Source organism: Heterobasidion irregulare (assembly GCF_000320585.1).
Source record: "Heterobasidion irregulare TC 32-1 unplaced genomic scaffold scaffold_13, whole genome shotgun sequence".
NCBI classification, from domain to species: Eukaryota; Fungi; Basidiomycota; class Agaricomycetes; order Russulales; family Bondarzewiaceae; genus Heterobasidion; species Heterobasidion irregulare.
In genome coordinates, this window is record NW_009258209.1 from 574,104 (window position 1) to 589,765 (window position 15,662).

The 15,662-nt window shown below is 59.4% G+C and overlaps 6 protein-coding genes across 6 annotated transcripts; 4 read left to right on the top strand and 2 right to left on the bottom strand.

Moving 5' to 3' along the window:
• Positions 1 to 16: 16 nt before the first annotated feature.
• On the bottom strand, positions 17 to 887 carry HETIRDRAFT_164530 (uncharacterized protein; the record flags this gene model as incomplete). The annotated part of the gene is made up of 4 exons (XM_009554454.1): positions 17 to 133; positions 185 to 359; positions 418 to 672; positions 727 to 887. 4 exons carry the CDS (start codon positions 885 to 887, stop codon positions 17 to 19), a joined length of 708 nt encoding a protein of 235 aa, XP_009552749.1.
• A 757-nt stretch (positions 888 to 1,644) lies between these two features.
• On the top strand, positions 1,645 to 4,811 carry HETIRDRAFT_390933 (uncharacterized protein). The gene is made up of 7 exons (XM_009554455.1): positions 1,645 to 1,834; positions 1,902 to 2,187; positions 2,237 to 2,628; positions 2,683 to 3,829; positions 3,917 to 4,482; positions 4,537 to 4,584; positions 4,649 to 4,811. Exons 1-7 carry the CDS (start codon positions 1,682 to 1,684, stop codon positions 4,703 to 4,705), a joined length of 2,649 nt encoding a protein of 882 aa, XP_009552750.1. The 5' UTR covers positions 1,645 to 1,681; the 3' UTR covers positions 4,706 to 4,811.
• Positions 4,812 to 5,077: 266 nt separating this feature from the next.
• On the top strand, positions 5,078 to 7,991 carry HETIRDRAFT_148882 (uncharacterized protein). The gene is made up of 12 exons (XM_009554456.1): positions 5,078 to 5,448; positions 5,511 to 5,721; positions 5,772 to 5,797; positions 5,848 to 5,946; positions 5,999 to 6,110; positions 6,169 to 6,314; positions 6,371 to 6,540; positions 6,595 to 6,672; positions 6,724 to 6,944; positions 6,997 to 7,195; positions 7,263 to 7,400; positions 7,454 to 7,991. The coding sequence occupies exons 1-12, from the start codon at positions 5,332 to 5,334 to the stop codon at positions 7,791 to 7,793; spliced, it is 1,857 nt and encodes a 618-aa protein (XP_009552751.1). The 5' UTR covers positions 5,078 to 5,331; the 3' UTR covers positions 7,794 to 7,991.
• A 506-nt stretch (positions 7,992 to 8,497) lies between these two features.
• Positions 8,498 to 9,711, top strand: HETIRDRAFT_331682 (uncharacterized protein; the record flags this gene model as incomplete). The annotated part of the gene is made up of 4 exons (XM_009554457.1): positions 8,498 to 9,001; positions 9,054 to 9,234; positions 9,308 to 9,488; positions 9,606 to 9,711. 4 exons carry the CDS (start codon positions 8,498 to 8,500, stop codon positions 9,709 to 9,711), a joined length of 972 nt encoding a protein of 323 aa, XP_009552752.1.
• A 119-nt stretch (positions 9,712 to 9,830) lies between these two features.
• Positions 9,831 to 12,287, bottom strand: HETIRDRAFT_461277 (uncharacterized protein; the record flags this gene model as incomplete). Its single annotated transcript, XM_009554458.1, has 5 exons — positions 9,831 to 11,081; positions 11,167 to 11,251; positions 11,359 to 11,637; positions 11,701 to 12,067; positions 12,142 to 12,287. 5 exons carry the CDS (start codon positions 12,285 to 12,287, stop codon positions 10,303 to 10,305), a joined length of 1,656 nt encoding a protein of 551 aa, XP_009552753.1. The 3' UTR covers positions 9,831 to 10,302.
• A 137-nt stretch (positions 12,288 to 12,424) lies between these two features.
• HETIRDRAFT_482048 (uncharacterized protein) lies at positions 12,425 to 15,568 on the top strand (the record flags this gene model as incomplete). Its single annotated transcript, XM_009554459.1, has 11 exons — positions 12,425 to 12,551; positions 12,615 to 12,739; positions 12,801 to 12,936; positions 13,022 to 13,122; positions 13,178 to 13,306; positions 13,398 to 13,461; positions 13,602 to 13,717; positions 13,823 to 14,076; positions 14,171 to 14,322; positions 14,391 to 14,877; positions 14,964 to 15,568. 11 exons carry the CDS (start codon positions 12,425 to 12,427, stop codon positions 15,301 to 15,303), a joined length of 2,031 nt encoding a protein of 676 aa, XP_009552754.1. The 3' UTR covers positions 15,304 to 15,568.
• Positions 15,569 to 15,662: the final 94 nt, after the last annotated feature.

A 15,662-nucleotide genomic window follows, 5' to 3' on the forward strand; every position in this document is an offset into this window, starting at 1 on the left:
ATCGACTGGGTCACAATCAGAAAATATTTCGGAAGGATGTTTTGATACAGCTCAGAGAGCCTTGGATCCACAGGGGCTGTGTTCCTCTCCGACGACCGTCACAATTCCGAGGTGCCATAGTCAAACGACAGTGCTATAATAGGATGATTAGTGTAGTCACGAGGAAATAAAACTGAGACCTCACAATCTGCCTGAATAAACAAGTAAATAATGCAAAGATAAATACCACTACTAGGACCAGGACAGCGATTGTGAGAGTGGATAACCCATTCGATGTGTCCAGATTGTGCATCAGGGCGTCAGGAGACGACAAGGACGTTGGTGATAAACTTTCCGTCGACGTGACCGCCATGGTAGATCTGGCATGTTCTTAGCGTCAAAAAATGGCTAACGGGAGATATAGGCATGGGTGCTTACCTCCAATATGAGGTGATGTCTGTTGCACTCGAAGACAAAATATGGCATTCTGGGCTTGTACCCAGGTATCCAAATGAACTCGATGAGGAGAGTCTTGAATGAAGCTCATCGCCTTGTATGGCGATTGAAGCAGTACCAAACGTTGATAAGGTGTTTATTTCACCTGAAGTGGAGATAGACAATCGAATGATGACATCACTGATATCACTTGTCGGTCGGACCAAAAGATCGGACTCGTCATTGAATGATGGGGTACTTAAAGCTCAATATCAGAAGCGTGCACGAAAGAGTATGATAAAATGCACTGACGATGACTGCAAAGGTGCATCCTTTGATTGCTCTCGGTGAGAGAGACAAATTGGGCAAGCAGCTACGTGGGAATTGGCCAAAAGGGCGGGGAGAGCACGCCTCCTGATCACCCATCGATTTGATTGAGTTGTTGCGGAAGAAGAGTGATTGTGCATGCTCATGCGTGGAGATGGGAAGAAAGTGGGCGTTGTTCTAGCATCAAGATGCAACTGTGCGGTTTTATACGCTCTATGGCAGAGTCACTGCAGTGCTGCACTCAAGGCTGATGACGGGGGCTTAACTCTTAGTTCGAAGATCCAAGTTGTTTCAAGGGGAAGACATACTGAAACATCTAAGAAAACCTCCGACGCATTGTTTGACGTCTATCCTTCCTGTTGAAGATAGATGTACGCCTTCAGGGCGTCGAGGCCTGGATAGAATTGAGTCATGGCGTGTGAACCGTGTACAGATCGTTCCTCTCTATGTCTTTGAGTGAAATGGCTGGTCGTTCCTCAATAATGGGGATGTGCCACCAGGTCGATTGTACGCCTCACCTACCAGATGATGGTCTGACCCGCGTTCGAAAGCCAGAGCCCTGTTCCCTAGTACACAAAGCACTGGGTTTGGTTTGACAATGTCATCATGGGGAACGAGGTCAGTCGCCGCAAATTTTCTTTTGCGGTCGCTGGAGACGATGCTGAGCAGTACGATCGCGAGAATTCAGGGGACTGCTAGAGGTCAACCGGTCAAGGTTTGTTGAGTGCAAGAACTTGCCCGCTCGGTCACGATAAGGTCACGATGCCGCGGAGTGTCGCGCGGCCAGGGATCTTATCAGATAACCTGCGTTGATCTCCAAGGCACTCACATTTTCCGCTCGGCGCCTGACTCGTCCCTTGCCGCCAACTCACAGCATCACTAGCGCCGACCTCTTTGCTTCTGTACACATTGTTGACATTCATAACACACCTCGCCGAACATGCTCTCCGCTCAGGCTCTTAGTCTGTCTGGCCGCGCCGTTGCTAGGCGAGCCGTCATCGTTGCTGGACAGCGCCGCGCTGTTGTTGAGGCTGCTCGTCGGCCGGGAGCTGCCCCCCTGAGGGCCTTGCAAACCGTCGCCCAGACGGACAGGGTACGAACCCTTCTCTTGTTCAAACGAAACCCCTCTTTATGACATGTACTCACTAGCTTGAACCCAGGACACTATCACTAGGTTGCTCTACTCTATCGGCACCAAGCGTGAAGTCGAACGTTACCTCCGCATCTTTTCATCTTCGGCCAATCCTTCTGAGCCTGCCAAGTTTGCTGTAGTCAAGGTTGGCGGTGCTGTCCTGGACGAGCTGGACGAGCTTGCGCTCAGCCTCAGCTTTTTGTACCGTGTCGGCCTCTACCCCGTCATCCTCCATGGCGCTGGCCCTCAATTGAACGACATTATCGAACGAGAGGGCATCGTTCCAGATTACATAGACGGTATTCGTGTCACAGGTGCGTCTACTTTCTTGCTCGAAAATTTCTCTAACTAACGCTCGTGTAGACGCCAAGACGCTACAAATTGCTCGCCGCGTGTTTCAAGAAGAGAATCTCAAGATAGTAACCGCTTTGGAAAAGCTGGGTACCCGCGCCCGGCCTATTACATCTGGTGTCTTCACTGCCGACTACCTTGACAAGGACAAGTATGGTTTGGTGGGAAAGATCACCCGTGTCGATAAGCGCCCTCTCGAAGCGTCCATACGCGCCGGTGCACTACCCATCCTTACGAGCTTGGCCGAGAGCGCTGATGGTCAGATCCTCAATGTCAACGCTGATATTGCCGCGGGAGAGCTCGCTAAGGAGCTCGAACCCCTCAAGATCGTATATTTGAACGAGAAAGGTGGTCTGTTCCACGGGGTCTCAGGCGAGAAGTTGGACGTGATCAATCTGGACGAGGTAAGCGCTTTCAAGTCTCACAGTTCGGGGAGTCGGAAACGACATCTTTTATAGGAATACAACGAGCTGATGAAGCAGCCGTGGGTCAAATACGGTACTAAGCTGAAGTTGCGGGAGATCAAGGAGCTCCTTGATCATCTTCCACGCTCCTCCTCTGTTGCGATCATCTCTGCCGCCTCTCTCCAGAAGGAGCTTTTCACCGATAGCGGGGCGGGAACGCTCATCCGTCGAGGCTACAAGCTGTTCAAACACGACTCTATCGATTCGCTGGGGGCGGACCGCCTGCGTCAGGTGATCCGCGACCGTGACCCGGACGTTCTCTCAGGAGACAAAACTGTCACAGAGGTCCTGAACAGCCTGAAGGGCACGCCGTACACTATCTATGGCGATGAACCCCTCGATGTCGTTGCCATCGTCGCTCATCCCGAGGGTGAAACTCCCGTCATGATTAAGCTTCTTCCCTCGCGTAGCGGCATCCTCAACAATGTTGTCGACAACGTTTTCAACGCCGTGAAGAAAGATTACCGCCGCCTGTTCTGGACTGCACACGCGGATGATGAGAACCGGGCATGGCACTTTGAGCGTGCGGACGGGAGCTTCACGCGCTCTGGAAAGAGCCTGTTTTGGTACGGCGTGCATGAAGTCCAGGAAGTCGAGCGTGTCGTCAAGCTGTTTGAGGAGAAGGGCAGGATCGATAGGGCGTACCTCCCAGTTGGCCCTGCTGCACCTCCGCACCGCAACCCGACTGGTACCCGGGCGTACTCGACAATGGCGCGTCGAGTTCCTGGCTCTTCCAGGGGTTACGCTACCGCCGCGGCTCCCACTGCCTCGACAGAGCGCAAGCGCCTTGCTCTGATCGGTGCACGGGGATATACTGGCCAGGCGTTGACTACCTTACTGTCCGGTCACCCTTACATCGACCTCACACACGTTTCTTCCCGCCAACTAGCAGGTCTTTCCTTGGATGGGTATACGAAGTCCGCCGTCACATACTCCAACTTGTCCATCCAGGACGTAGAGCGGATGGAGAAGGACGGGGAGGTGGACGCTTGGGTGATGGCCCTCCCAAACGGCGCGGCGAAGCCCTTCGTAGATGCTGTGGACAAAGGCACGAAAGAGCGCACGAGTGGCGAGGGCAGCGTGATAGTCGACCTCAGTGCTGACTACCGGTTCGAGAAGGAGTGGACGTATGGGCTTCCGGGTGAGGGACCTTCACTACTCGTGTAACTTTTCCGGTAATTAATTGAATGTCATGTGCGCGCTTTGCGTTCTTTGCGTGATGCTGCAGAACTGTACTCCAGGGATGCAATTCGAGGCTCCAAACGTGTTTCCAACCCCGGCTGCTATTCTACATCTTCGCAGCTTCTAATCGCACCCCTGCTCAAGTACCTCAATCGACCGGCGTGGCCCACCGTGTTCGGCATGTCCGGGTACAGCGGTGCGGGCACTGTCGCAGGCGCCACAGACCCCGACGGCCGCCCTGCGACTGTCGCAAAAGTGACCGCAGAGAGCCTCGCGGGCGGCGTCCGCCCATACGCTCTGACGGACCACATTCACGAACGCGAGGCCGGGACGCACCTGTCCAGCCTCTTGGGTGACCAGCCCCCAATGAAGCTCGCTTTCATCCCAAACGTCGCGCCGTGGTTCAGTGGGATCATATCGGTCCTGAGCATGCAGTTGAGCGAAAAGCTCACGGCGCGGGAAGTCAAGGCATTATACGAAGAGAGGTATCGTGGTGAAAGGCTGATCAAGATCCAGGGTCCCGTGCCAGAGGTAAAGGACGTTCAAAATCGCCATGGGTGGACCGTGGGAGGGTTCCAGGTGCACAGCCAGGGTGACCGTGCGGTCGTTGTTGTGAGTTTTCCGCTTATCTGTTGGAGTTGGGGAGGATGTTGATTACTTTGTTAGGGAGGCTTGGATAACCTGTTGAAAGGAGCGGCGACACAGTGCCTCCAGGTATGTGCAGATGGCATATCTTGATGACCGTGATACTCACATTGGTCTTTAATCCGTCCGGTAGAATCTGAATCTCACTCTGGGATACGACGAATACGCCGGCATTCCTACAGAGAACTGACCCTCTTGCGTCTCTTCTTTGTTGCTCGGCCAGTACATACTTATCTGCGCATATAATGTTAAATACATCGCCTAACCAGAGATAAAATCTGTACAAGTCGTATAATAAGAATCATGCCCGCACCGCTTGACAATTGGCAACGTTCCTAGCTTTTTGACGTCACCTGAGACGTCCTCTTCGCGTAAAGATCAAAAGTGCCGATGATCATAGCCTTGTGAATCGCACTGCTTTTCGTGCATAAACGACTTTGAATACCTGTGCGAACCTGTGCTTCGTGCATGAGTGGCCTGTATCCGAATCAATCAGTCAGTGGCAGTCCAATCAGCAGCAACTTTTCAGTTGGCCTCAAGCTTGTATCTGCACGACGACAACATCCAGTCTCCTTCGTTATCGAAGACGTTTCCGGAGGACAAGACAACAAAATACCGGAGAGACAAGCGCCTACAACTCTTTCTACGTTCGGTCTAGTCGAGTTGGAGTCATATCCTGGCTTCTGTTCGATATCTGTGGCAACCTTTCTCCTTGTCTTTAACATCTATACGTTCCAGCCCCACCAGCCCCGATTGAGCGACACATAATCTGCAAACATCGTTCCCCTCTGCCCAAATTACCCATCTGCCACAACCATGGGAGACGACCAGTCATACATGCAGAGCGCCCTGCACCAAATCCAGGCGAGTCCGGGGTACCCCACGCTACCTCTAGATGTTCCTCTGAATACGCGAGAACGGCAAGTGAAGGAGGTACGTGCAATCCCTTTCCTCCATGCTCTATTGAGGACTTCACGGCGTTGTTCTATATGCAGGTGCCGGAACCAGCCACATTTAAACCGACCGATGAGCAATTCTTCAAACACGATTCGCATGGGAGGAGGAGACCAAACCCCGATTTCTTGCGAGAGCACTTTTTGAGGGAGGGCAGATTGACGACCGAACAGGCGGTGACGATCCTCAGGCAGGCTACGGATCTATTGGCTTCGGAAGCGAATATCCTAGAAGTTCGAAGTCCAGTTACAGGTATGTGGTGTCCTGCGTTCTTTGCCACCATTCCTCACGACTACTATAAGTGGTCGGGGATATTCATGGTCAATATGTGAGCTCTTGTCTTCTTCCTTCGCACCATAGCTTATGGTTATGGGCTAGTACGACTTGATGAAGGTGTTCGAAGTGGGCGGGAACCTTTCCGATACAAACTATATATTTCTTGGCGATTATGTAGACAGAGGTTGTTTTGGCATCGAGGTCAGTCTACAACATGTCTCCGAAATCTTCAGCACTCATGATGTCTCCGCAGTGTTTGTTGTATCTTTATTCTCTCAAGCTCTGGTGGCCCGAACGAATGTTTCTCCTTCGTGGAAACCACGAATGCAAACATCTCACAGAATACTTTACTTTCAAAAGGGAGTGTAAGTGCATCAGACACGACTGAATGCTGTCTATCTACGCTAAAGCGAATACCCACAGGCCTCCACAAATACTCAGAAGAGGTGTATGAGGCATGTCTCGAATCATTCAACGCACTGCCCGTCGCAGGCTTGTTAGATGGCAAGTTCTTCTGTGTTCATGGTGGAATCTCTCCTGAGCTGAACACACTCGATGATATACGCCGTGTACGTTCAACTTCGCGATCTCACAAAAGGATAGTTCCATAACTCGTCTTGTACAGATGCATCGGTTCGAGGAACCAAAGTCGCACGGTCTCCTGTGCGATCTACTTTGGGCGGATCCGATACCTAACTTTGGACACGAAAACGAGCCATCGAACCAGGGTCCTGGGATTCCCAAAGGAACTTTATGGGAACACAATGGCGTTCGAGGTTGCTCATACTTTTACACGTAAGCCTAAGCCTGACTTGATATCAAGTGGCACAGCCTATAACATCTTCACAGGTATGAGGCTGTGGTAAAATTTTTGGCGCGGAATGAGCTTCTGGGAGTCATTCGAGCGCATGAGGCACAGGACGCGGGGTACGATTACACTGTTTGTATGCATTCAATATTCACTGAAGAGCTCAATAGATACACCATGTTCCGCAAGACGCCAACTAAAAAGTTTCCATCCGTAATAACAGTGTTCTCTGCGCCAAACTATCTTGATGTGTACCACAATCGCGGAGCTGTACTCAAGTATGCCAACAAGAACATCACGATCCGGCAATATCATTCGAGGAACCATCCCTACTGGCTACCGAACTTCATGGACGCGTTCACATGGAGTCTGCCATTTGTCGGTGCAAAGAGTATGTTCGATCTTAATCATTTATCAAACGCATCACTCAAGTGGAATCCTAGTCATCGAGATGCTGCTTGCTATCTTGAGCATCTGCTCTGAGGAAGAACTCGAAGACACATCTTCTGATGAAGACATGGACGAGACCCGCACAATTCCCGATGTGGCGCCCACCCCGAGCGAATTGTCTGCGAGGCGGGAGCAAATCAAGAACAAGATCTTGGTAGTTGGGAGGATGCAAAGGCTTTTCCAATTGCTCCGGTGCGATTTCCTCTATCTATACTAAACGGGACTGCCACACTGATGGCATTGCATGTCGCGTTTCCAGTGAGGAGTCTGAAAATGCCTCAGAGCTCGCGCCTAGCGATGCGGAAATGGCTGGCGTCGATGGCCCCCGAGTGGGCAACGACGCGCTCGGTGTACAGGGCAACCAAATCCGACAGTACATCCGCAGCTTTGACGATGCGTGAGTGTTCCTTCACGCTCCGTGTCTTTCGGTGTTCTCATCGATTTGTACAGCCGCCGCCTCGATCAAGCAAACGAGCGCCTTCCGCATTTCGACTTTGCGCCCACATCGTACCCGCTTGTGCCTGTGCCATCCATGCGGCAACCCTTGCACACCCAATTACAGCGGTCTTACAGCGGCGCCAGTACACCGACGGGCGAAACAGATGATGGAGAGGATGCGGTACCTCCCGGTGCATGGCCTCAACAGTTGGGCATGGAGGCACTCATCCGGCGCACACTCGAGGAAGACGAGGGCACGGGTGGAGTGGTCGAACTGCTCGCGGAGCGGATTGCCAGAGGACGCAAGCCGACTGGGAGGCCGCGCCCTCTGAAGAGACACGAGACTGCGTGATCGAGCTGGGCCGCTACGATATTAGTCTGGCGACTGCCTCGCCTGAACGAATGGATGGATGGATGGATGAATGGATTTATGACGACTACGAAGACTGTAATCTGTATACCTGTGTACGTCCTGTTTGCAGTAATCGCTGTGTGGCTCGTTGATGGCTGTGGTGAGGTTCCACCGTCTGTGCAAAGGTGATTGATGATCTATTGTGTTCGCATTTCAAGCCTCTAGATGTGGTACGCCTCGAACCAAATTCCTCAGCTGCTCGAAACGTGGCGTCCGCAGATATCTGGGTGGCATGATTCAGTACGACCCGCCGCTTCTGGGGATCGGAGCTATTCGGAGCTCCAGTTCCGCGCACCTGCACTCCTGACAAGCCTCGTGGATATTCCGCTCTCGACATTGCGCCGTAGAATGGCTTCTACGCACAATTGGATGCCCTTCGTCGTGGGGAAATTTTGTCGTCGAGCTATATAGGATAGAGCGCAGAAGGGTATTCAAGAGTGGCTTCTCGAGATACTGACAGCTTCACGAGATAGTTCGTCGTCAGAGTGGTCGGAAAGGGCAATGTGACCAAAGCCCGCCGCGATCATGTCTTCAAGGCTGCCCGTGCGGCCCGTCATACTGAGCATGAGTGTCTCGCAACCATCATGGACAGCGTCGACAAGGTAATATAAATATGAAACAGCAAGGGGCGTCTTCTCGCAAGCATGGCTGCCATCCTCACCGTTCTGCTCACGCTCGCATGCGGCTTGTCACGGTCGCCCGTCCTCGCAGTGGGCAACCTAGGGCTCGCTCCCCACCAAATCAAGAACCTGGTGGCCTTCGGCGACTCGTATACCGACGTCGTCGCCATCAGCGACGGCGGCACGCCGTGGCCCGTGTACGCCGCGTCCTACGCGGGCGTGCGGCTGCTCCCGTTCGCGCGCTCGGGCGCGCCGTGCTCGCAGGCGCTCACGCCGCGCCCGTTCCCGGCGGTCGTGCAGGACGAGCTGCCGGCGTACTTCGCGGAGCTGCGCAACGGGACGCTCGGCGCGCTGCCGCCCGCGGAGACGCTATACACGCTGTGGATCGGGACGAACGACCTCGGCCCGAACACGCTGCTGACGGGCCAGGCGCGCGATGGGGCGGACGTCGTCGCGGTCACGGCGTGCGCGGTCGGGTGGGTGCAGACGCTGTACGACGCCGGCGCGCGGAACTTTCTGTTCCAGAACGTGCGTGCTCTTTCTCTTGCGTGGCGTGGCGGCTTGCGGATTGCGCGCGCAGCTGGTTCCGCTTGACCGCCTCCCTCTGTACGCGGTCGACTCGTACCCGAACCGGTATTGGACCGCGCAGCGCAACACGACCGAGTGGCACCTCTTCATGTCCGAGCTGACCGCCGCCGGCAACGCGCTCTCGCGGCTGATGCTCCAAGCCCTTGCCCCGTCTCTCCCGGGCGCGCACGTCGGTGAGGCTCTCGACTATCTCTCGCTGAGGAAGGGAGGCTGAATGCTCATGCTTGCACGCGTGCGCGCGCGTAGGGCTGTTCGACTCGCATGCGCTCTTCAGCGACATCCTCGACCGCCCGGCGGCCTACCTGAACGGCACCGCGCCGCTGAACACGACCGGCGCGGCCGACGCGTGCGTGTACGCGCTCGGGGGCGACGCGAGCACCGCGCGGTGCACGGTCGCGACGGGGTCCGCCCGGGACAGCTTCGTCTGGTGCGTACGCCCCCGCCTTCCGCCGCGCCGTCTTCATCTCAAGTTCGCTGATTACGCGTGGGACGCGGCCGGCGTGCGTTCTGTTTCTCCTTCGTGTGCGCGTGCGTGTGCGGGTAGGTACGACGAGCTGCACCCGTCCGAGCAGTCGGACAGGATCGTGGCGCGCGAGATCGCAAACACGCTCACAGACAAGGGGAGCCGGTGGACGACGTGGTTCAGCTGAGGATTCAGGCGCCGCGCGCAGTGCGTAGTACTGGTACGAGTAGAGCCTCTCCCTCGCGATGTAGCTTCGAGCGACGAGCACTCTCCCAATCAAAACGGACCTTTGGCGGGGCCTGACTTGTGGCATGATGCATGATACTTCGTGACGACGGAGGCCTGAAGTAGACGCCCCAGCGCAAGGAGCCGTACAGTAATTCCTCGAGTATGTATTTCGCAGATCCCGCATCGAAAGCACCCCATCGCATCGCATCGCATCGTCATCTCGTCATCTCAGATCAGACGCCGAGCAGCAGCGCGCGGCAGTCAGAAGCCCGACAGGACAGAATGAACATCCGCAGGCCGCTCACAAATAAAGAAAAGGAAAGGAAAGAAGAAAAACAGTCACTGGAATACAACAGCGCACCGGCCAACCGAGCAAACAAGAGACGTGAAGAGACGATATGATAAAAACGACGCGCATGTATCCCCAAGTTCGTCCGTCACCCACTGCGAGCATGAGCATGAGCACGACCACAGCCACAGCCACAACCACGAGCGCGACCACAACCACGACCACCACGACCACCACGACCACCAAGCAGCTACGCAAGGCTCAGAACAGCCCAACGAGGTCCGCAAACGGGTCCTTCCCCTGCGTCTGCGTCTGCGTCTGCGCCTGCTGTCCCCCCACAGCGCCCCCGCCCGTCGCCATGCTCATCCCCGCCCCAGCCCCGATCCCCGCTCCGATCCCCGCCCCGGCCCCCGTCCCCGTCGCATGCGGACTCGGCGTCCCCGGCAGCATAATCTGCCCAAACGGCGCCGACGTCGGCCGCGACTGCGGGCTCGCGCTCCCGCCCGCGCCCCCATACGCGAACTGTGCCGGCGCGCCGGGCGGGTATGGCGATGGCGATGGGTGCGGGTATGTTTGTGGGTATGGGTATGGCGGGCGGGGCTGCAGCGGCGGGGCTGGCCCTGGCCCTGGCGCGTGCGATGGTTGCGATGCGGGGTGCGGGAGCTGTGTTTGTGTTTGGTAGGGGTGGTAAGGGGACGGCGCGTATTGTGCGCTGGTGTTGAACGCGGCGAGGATAGACGCGTGCCCGTTCGACGCCTGCTGACTCGCCGACGACGACGACGTCGTTGTTGTTGCTGCGGCCGACGGCCCAAACAAATCCGCGAGCTCGTCCACCGGGCGACCCGACCCTACCGCCCCCGCTGCTGCTGAGGCCGCCGCGGCGTCCGCGGCGTCGTCAAAGTCGATGAGCGAGAGGCCCGTCGTGCCGGGGCCGAGCTCGGACGGGATGGGGTTCGACGCGGCGGCGAAATCGCCGCGCTTGTAGGCCTCGTAGCGCGCGAGGACGGTGTTGATCTGGTCGTTGATCTGCAGGTAGGTGTCTGCCGCGCGCGGTGCGAGAGGGGGGCGCGTGAGTGGGTACAGACGATGTGGGGTGGACAAGGGAGGAGGGAGAGGGGGGCGTACCGAGGGATTCTGGGTCGTCGGATTCGGCGTCGGATATCCACTTTTGGATCTTTGGGCGCGACGCGACGAGTATCGACGCGACTTGCTGCGCGCGCGAGCGAGCGAGAAGAAGAGAAAATGAGAGACCTGGCATCACAGCACAACACAGCACAGCGCTGAGCGCCGGGCGCGCCGACGCGCGCGCACACGCACCTCGTACACGTCTCCGCGCGCGAACTGCTCGCCCTGGGCGGTGTCGACATTGTCGAGGATCTCGTTGAGGAGGATGACCTTCTGCTCGAGCTTGTTGAGCTCGGCGAGGGCCTGGGTGCGGTAGTCGGGGCGGGCGTCGGGGTCGGCGCCGGCAAGGGCCTTCATGAGCTCCTGGGCGGCGGCGAGGTCGCGCGGGGTGCCGCGGCGGATGAGCTCCTGGAGCTTCGCGGACTGGGCGGCGCGGTCTTCGGACTCGAGCTCCTCGGCGGATTTGAGGTTCTGTGGGCGAGCGAGATGAGGATGAGAGGTCGCGCGGGGGTGGGAGAGTGGGAGAGTACGCACGGAGGTGGCGGAGGCGGAGGGGGCGGCGCGGGGGATCTGCCTGAAGCGGTAGCCCTTGAATGAGAGGAGCCTGTGCATGTCCCTGATGTTTCCGAGGTCATCCTTCCACTTTGACTCGACGCAGATGCCCTCCTTCCAGGTGTTGATGAGGTCGAGGACGCGGGACATGACGGGGCTGGGGAAGGGTGGGGGGCGCTCGGGAAAGCGGCGGACGAGCTCGTTGAGGAAGTCCTTGGTGGCGATCTGGAGGTAGATGGGGTAGCCGCAGGACTGGACGAGGGTGTCGAGGAGGGCGAGGGCGAGCATTGCGACGTGGGGGTTGCGGTGGTTGACGAGGCGGGCGATGAGCATGGCGGCCTCGCGGGGGCTGGGGTGGACGGAAGAGAGGGCGGGGTCGGATGGGTGGGTGGGAGGGAGGGGACGAGGGGAGCGGGGACGTACTTGTTGGCCTTCTTTTGGTTGATGTAGTCTGCGACCTCGAGGTGGAGGGCGTAGTTGGGCTCATGGAGGGAGGCGGCGGTGGCTCTGCTGATGAGGACCTCGAGGGGGCTGGCATTGATCCAGCTGGCGGGGCTGTTGTTCCACATGGCGGCGGCGACGGCGAGGACGACGAGGACGACGGCGAGGAGGAGGAGAGAGTGTGTGTGTGGCGGAGGGAGAGCGGGAGTTGCCGGCCTGTGCGAGCTGGCTCAGAGGCCAGCTCGGCGCTCACTCACTCAGCACGATGGCCGCAACACCGTCCGGCTCACGCGCCGCCCACGCACGCGCCATCCTCGGCGCCGCCCTCCACGACCGTCTCCCGCACACCCACGTCCTCCTCGTCGGCGCAGGCGGCATCGGCTGCGAACTCCGTACGTCCCCCGCGCTCACGCACGCAATGCCCCCGGCTCACGCGCTGCGCTGCTCCTGCACAGTGAAAAACATCGTGCTCGCCGGCTTCGGCCACATCACCCTGCTCGACCTCGACACGATCGACCTCTCCAACCTCAACCGCCAGTTCCTCTTCAGGAAAAAAGACGTAAAGCAGAGCAAGGCCCTCGTGCGTGGCCCCCGCCTATCCACCGCTCCTCTCACCCACCGTGCGTGTGGCTCCCACACAGGTCGCCGCCCGCACCGCCTCCGCGTTCAACCCCTCCGTACACATCACCCCCGTCCACGCCAATATCAAAGACCCGCAGTTCGACCTCCCCTGGTTCAAGTCCTTCGACATCGTCCTCAACGCGCTCGACAACCTCGGTACGTCCACGCCACCGTCCCTCCGCAGCACCGCATCGCACCGCATCTCATCTAACGGGGCGACCAACGCGCCTGTCGCGCGTAGACGCGCGCAGGCACGTGAACAGGATGTGCATGGCCGGCGCCATCCCGCTCGTCGAGTCCGGCACCGCGGGCTACCTCGGCCAGGTCCAGCCCCTCCTCAAGGTGCGTTCGCGCGCCCGCGTCCGCCGACTCGTCTCACGCGACCGCGATCGAACAGGACCGCACAGAGTGCTTCGACTGCATCCCAAAGCCGACGCCCAAGACGTTCCCGGTGTGCACCATCCGCTCGACCCCATCCCAGCCCATCCACTGCATCGTCTGGGCAAAGAGCTACCTCATGGGGTCAGTCAGCCCGCCCGCCCACCCCCTACGCCCTCCCTTGCCACCGCGCGTTTTGCTGACACCCCTTGCTCGCACCCGCGCGCGACCGCAGCCAGCTGTTCGGCGAAGACGAGGACGCGACGGGCGAGCTCGACGACGCGGAGAAGCAAGGCGAGAACGGTGCGCGCTGCCCCCTTCCTTCGTCCCTTCCTTTCCCCCTTCCCTTCCCTCCCTTTTTTGTCCCCCCACGTCCGCGACGCGCCTCTGACGCGTCGTCTCTCCCCGTCCCGGGATGAACGCCCGCGGGTCACGTCCGCCAGCCCAAGAAATCGCGACGCTCCGCCGGGAAGCGAGCGCGTTCCAGTCTGTGCGCGCCGCGCTGCGCTCCGCCTCGATCGGGAGCGGAAAAGACGCCGCGCGCATCGCGTTCCAGAAGGTACGCACACGCACACGCACCACACTCCCCATCCCTGCACCTCCTCGCCCCCCGCTCATCCCTCGACCCCTCTTGCTTGCTCGCTACGGATGACGCGCACGACAGGTGTTCGACGCCGACATCCGGAACCTGCTCTCGATGGAGGACATGTGGCGCTACCGCGCGAAGCCCGTCCCGCTCGACTTTGACGCGCTCGCCGCGGGCACGTTCGTCCTCCGCGACGATCCCGCCGCCACCACGGGCAACGGCAACGGCAATAGCAACGGCAATGGCCAGGCGAAGGGCGCGGGCGGGGCGGGCGGGCTGAAGGACCAGCGCGCGCTGTCGCTGCGGGATAATTGGGAGCTGTTCGTCGCGAGGTCAGTCTCGCGCGCGCGCGCCACCCTTTTATTATACATCGAGACTGACGCCGCACACTCACGCCCGCACGCACGCACACTCGCTCGCTCGCAGCACGGAGCGGCTGGCGGCGCGGCTGCGGGCGGGCGAGGAGACGATCGCGTTCGACAAGGACGACGACGAGACGCTCGACTTCGTGACGGCAGCCGCGAACCTGCGCTCGGCCGCGTACGGGATCGCGCCGCAGAGCCGCTGGGAGGTCAAAGGTGCGTCCCGCCCCCCACGTATCCCTCGGAACGCTCACCCCCCCGCGCGCGTGTGTGTGTGTGTGCAGAGATGGCGGGGAACATCATCCCGGCGATCGCGACGACGAACGCGGTCGTCGCGGGGCTGATCGTGCTGCAGGCGCTGCACCTCCTCCGCGGCGCGGGCGGCGGGCACGACGCGCTGCGCAACGTGCACCTACAGTTCAAGCCCGCGGTGCCGCTGAGCGCAGTGACGCTCTCCTCGCCGAGCGCGCGCTGCGGCGTGTGCCGCGACGCGTACGCGGTGGTGCGGTGCGACCCCGCGCGCGCGACGCTGCGCGCGGTCGTCGACGGCGTGCTGGGCTACGGCGCGATGGAGGACGGCGCGATGGAGGACGGGGAGGCGCGGCGGGAGGTGAGCACGTACGAAGAGAAGCGGCTGCTGAGCGACCCCGACTTTGAGGACAACCTCGATCGGACGTTGGAGAGCCTTGGCGTGACGCGCGGGAAGTTCCTGAGCGTCGTGGACGAGGACGGCGCGCGCGAGACGGTCACGCTCGCCATCGCGGCCCTCCCGTAAGTCCCCTGCTCATCTCTTGTCGACGACCTGTGTGCGTGCGTGTGCGTGTGTGCGTGTGTGCTAAGTTTTGGATGGCGCGCAGGCCGGACCACCCCGCGGACGGGCCCGCGCTCATCCTGCCCTCCCCCCTCCCGAACCCAGCGCCCAAACCCAAGCTCCCAGACGTGCGCGCGTCTCCGTCCCCGCCGCCCGCGCGCGCGCGCGCTCCGTCCACGCCTCCTCCACCGCGCAAGCGCGCGGCGCCGGACGACGCAGACGCGGAACCGGGCACAGGCGAGCGCGCTGCGAAGCGGGCGCGGCGGGCGGACGGCGGGGGCCACGGTTTGTATACGCCGAGCAAGCAGCGGAGGTTGGAGGACGACGGGCTGGTTATACTGGAGAGCGGGGGCGGGGCGCCGGACGACGTGATCGAGATCGATTGAGGCGCGGCGGGTCGTCGGGTTGGCGGGCGGGTTGGCGGGCGGGTTGGCGGAGGTGGAGGTGGAGGTGGAGGTGCGGCGTCGGCACGGGTGGTGTGTATTCATCGTGCGCCAGTGTGGGCGCGCGGACGGCGGCGCGGCGGCGCGTGTAGAGTTTTTTTTATGACATCGATATCTTTGAGGACGCGCCGATATGCGCGTGGTCTGCGTATAGTATTGATATTGGGATTTCCCTCTGGGACGCAGAGCTGCAGGCTTGTCGCATGCTCGTACAACACGCATGTGCGCGTGTATGTGTGTCTCACCGAGAGTGCGAGAGTGGGAAGACCAGGGGCTGCGCTCCGGCTGAACGCAGGGCGCCT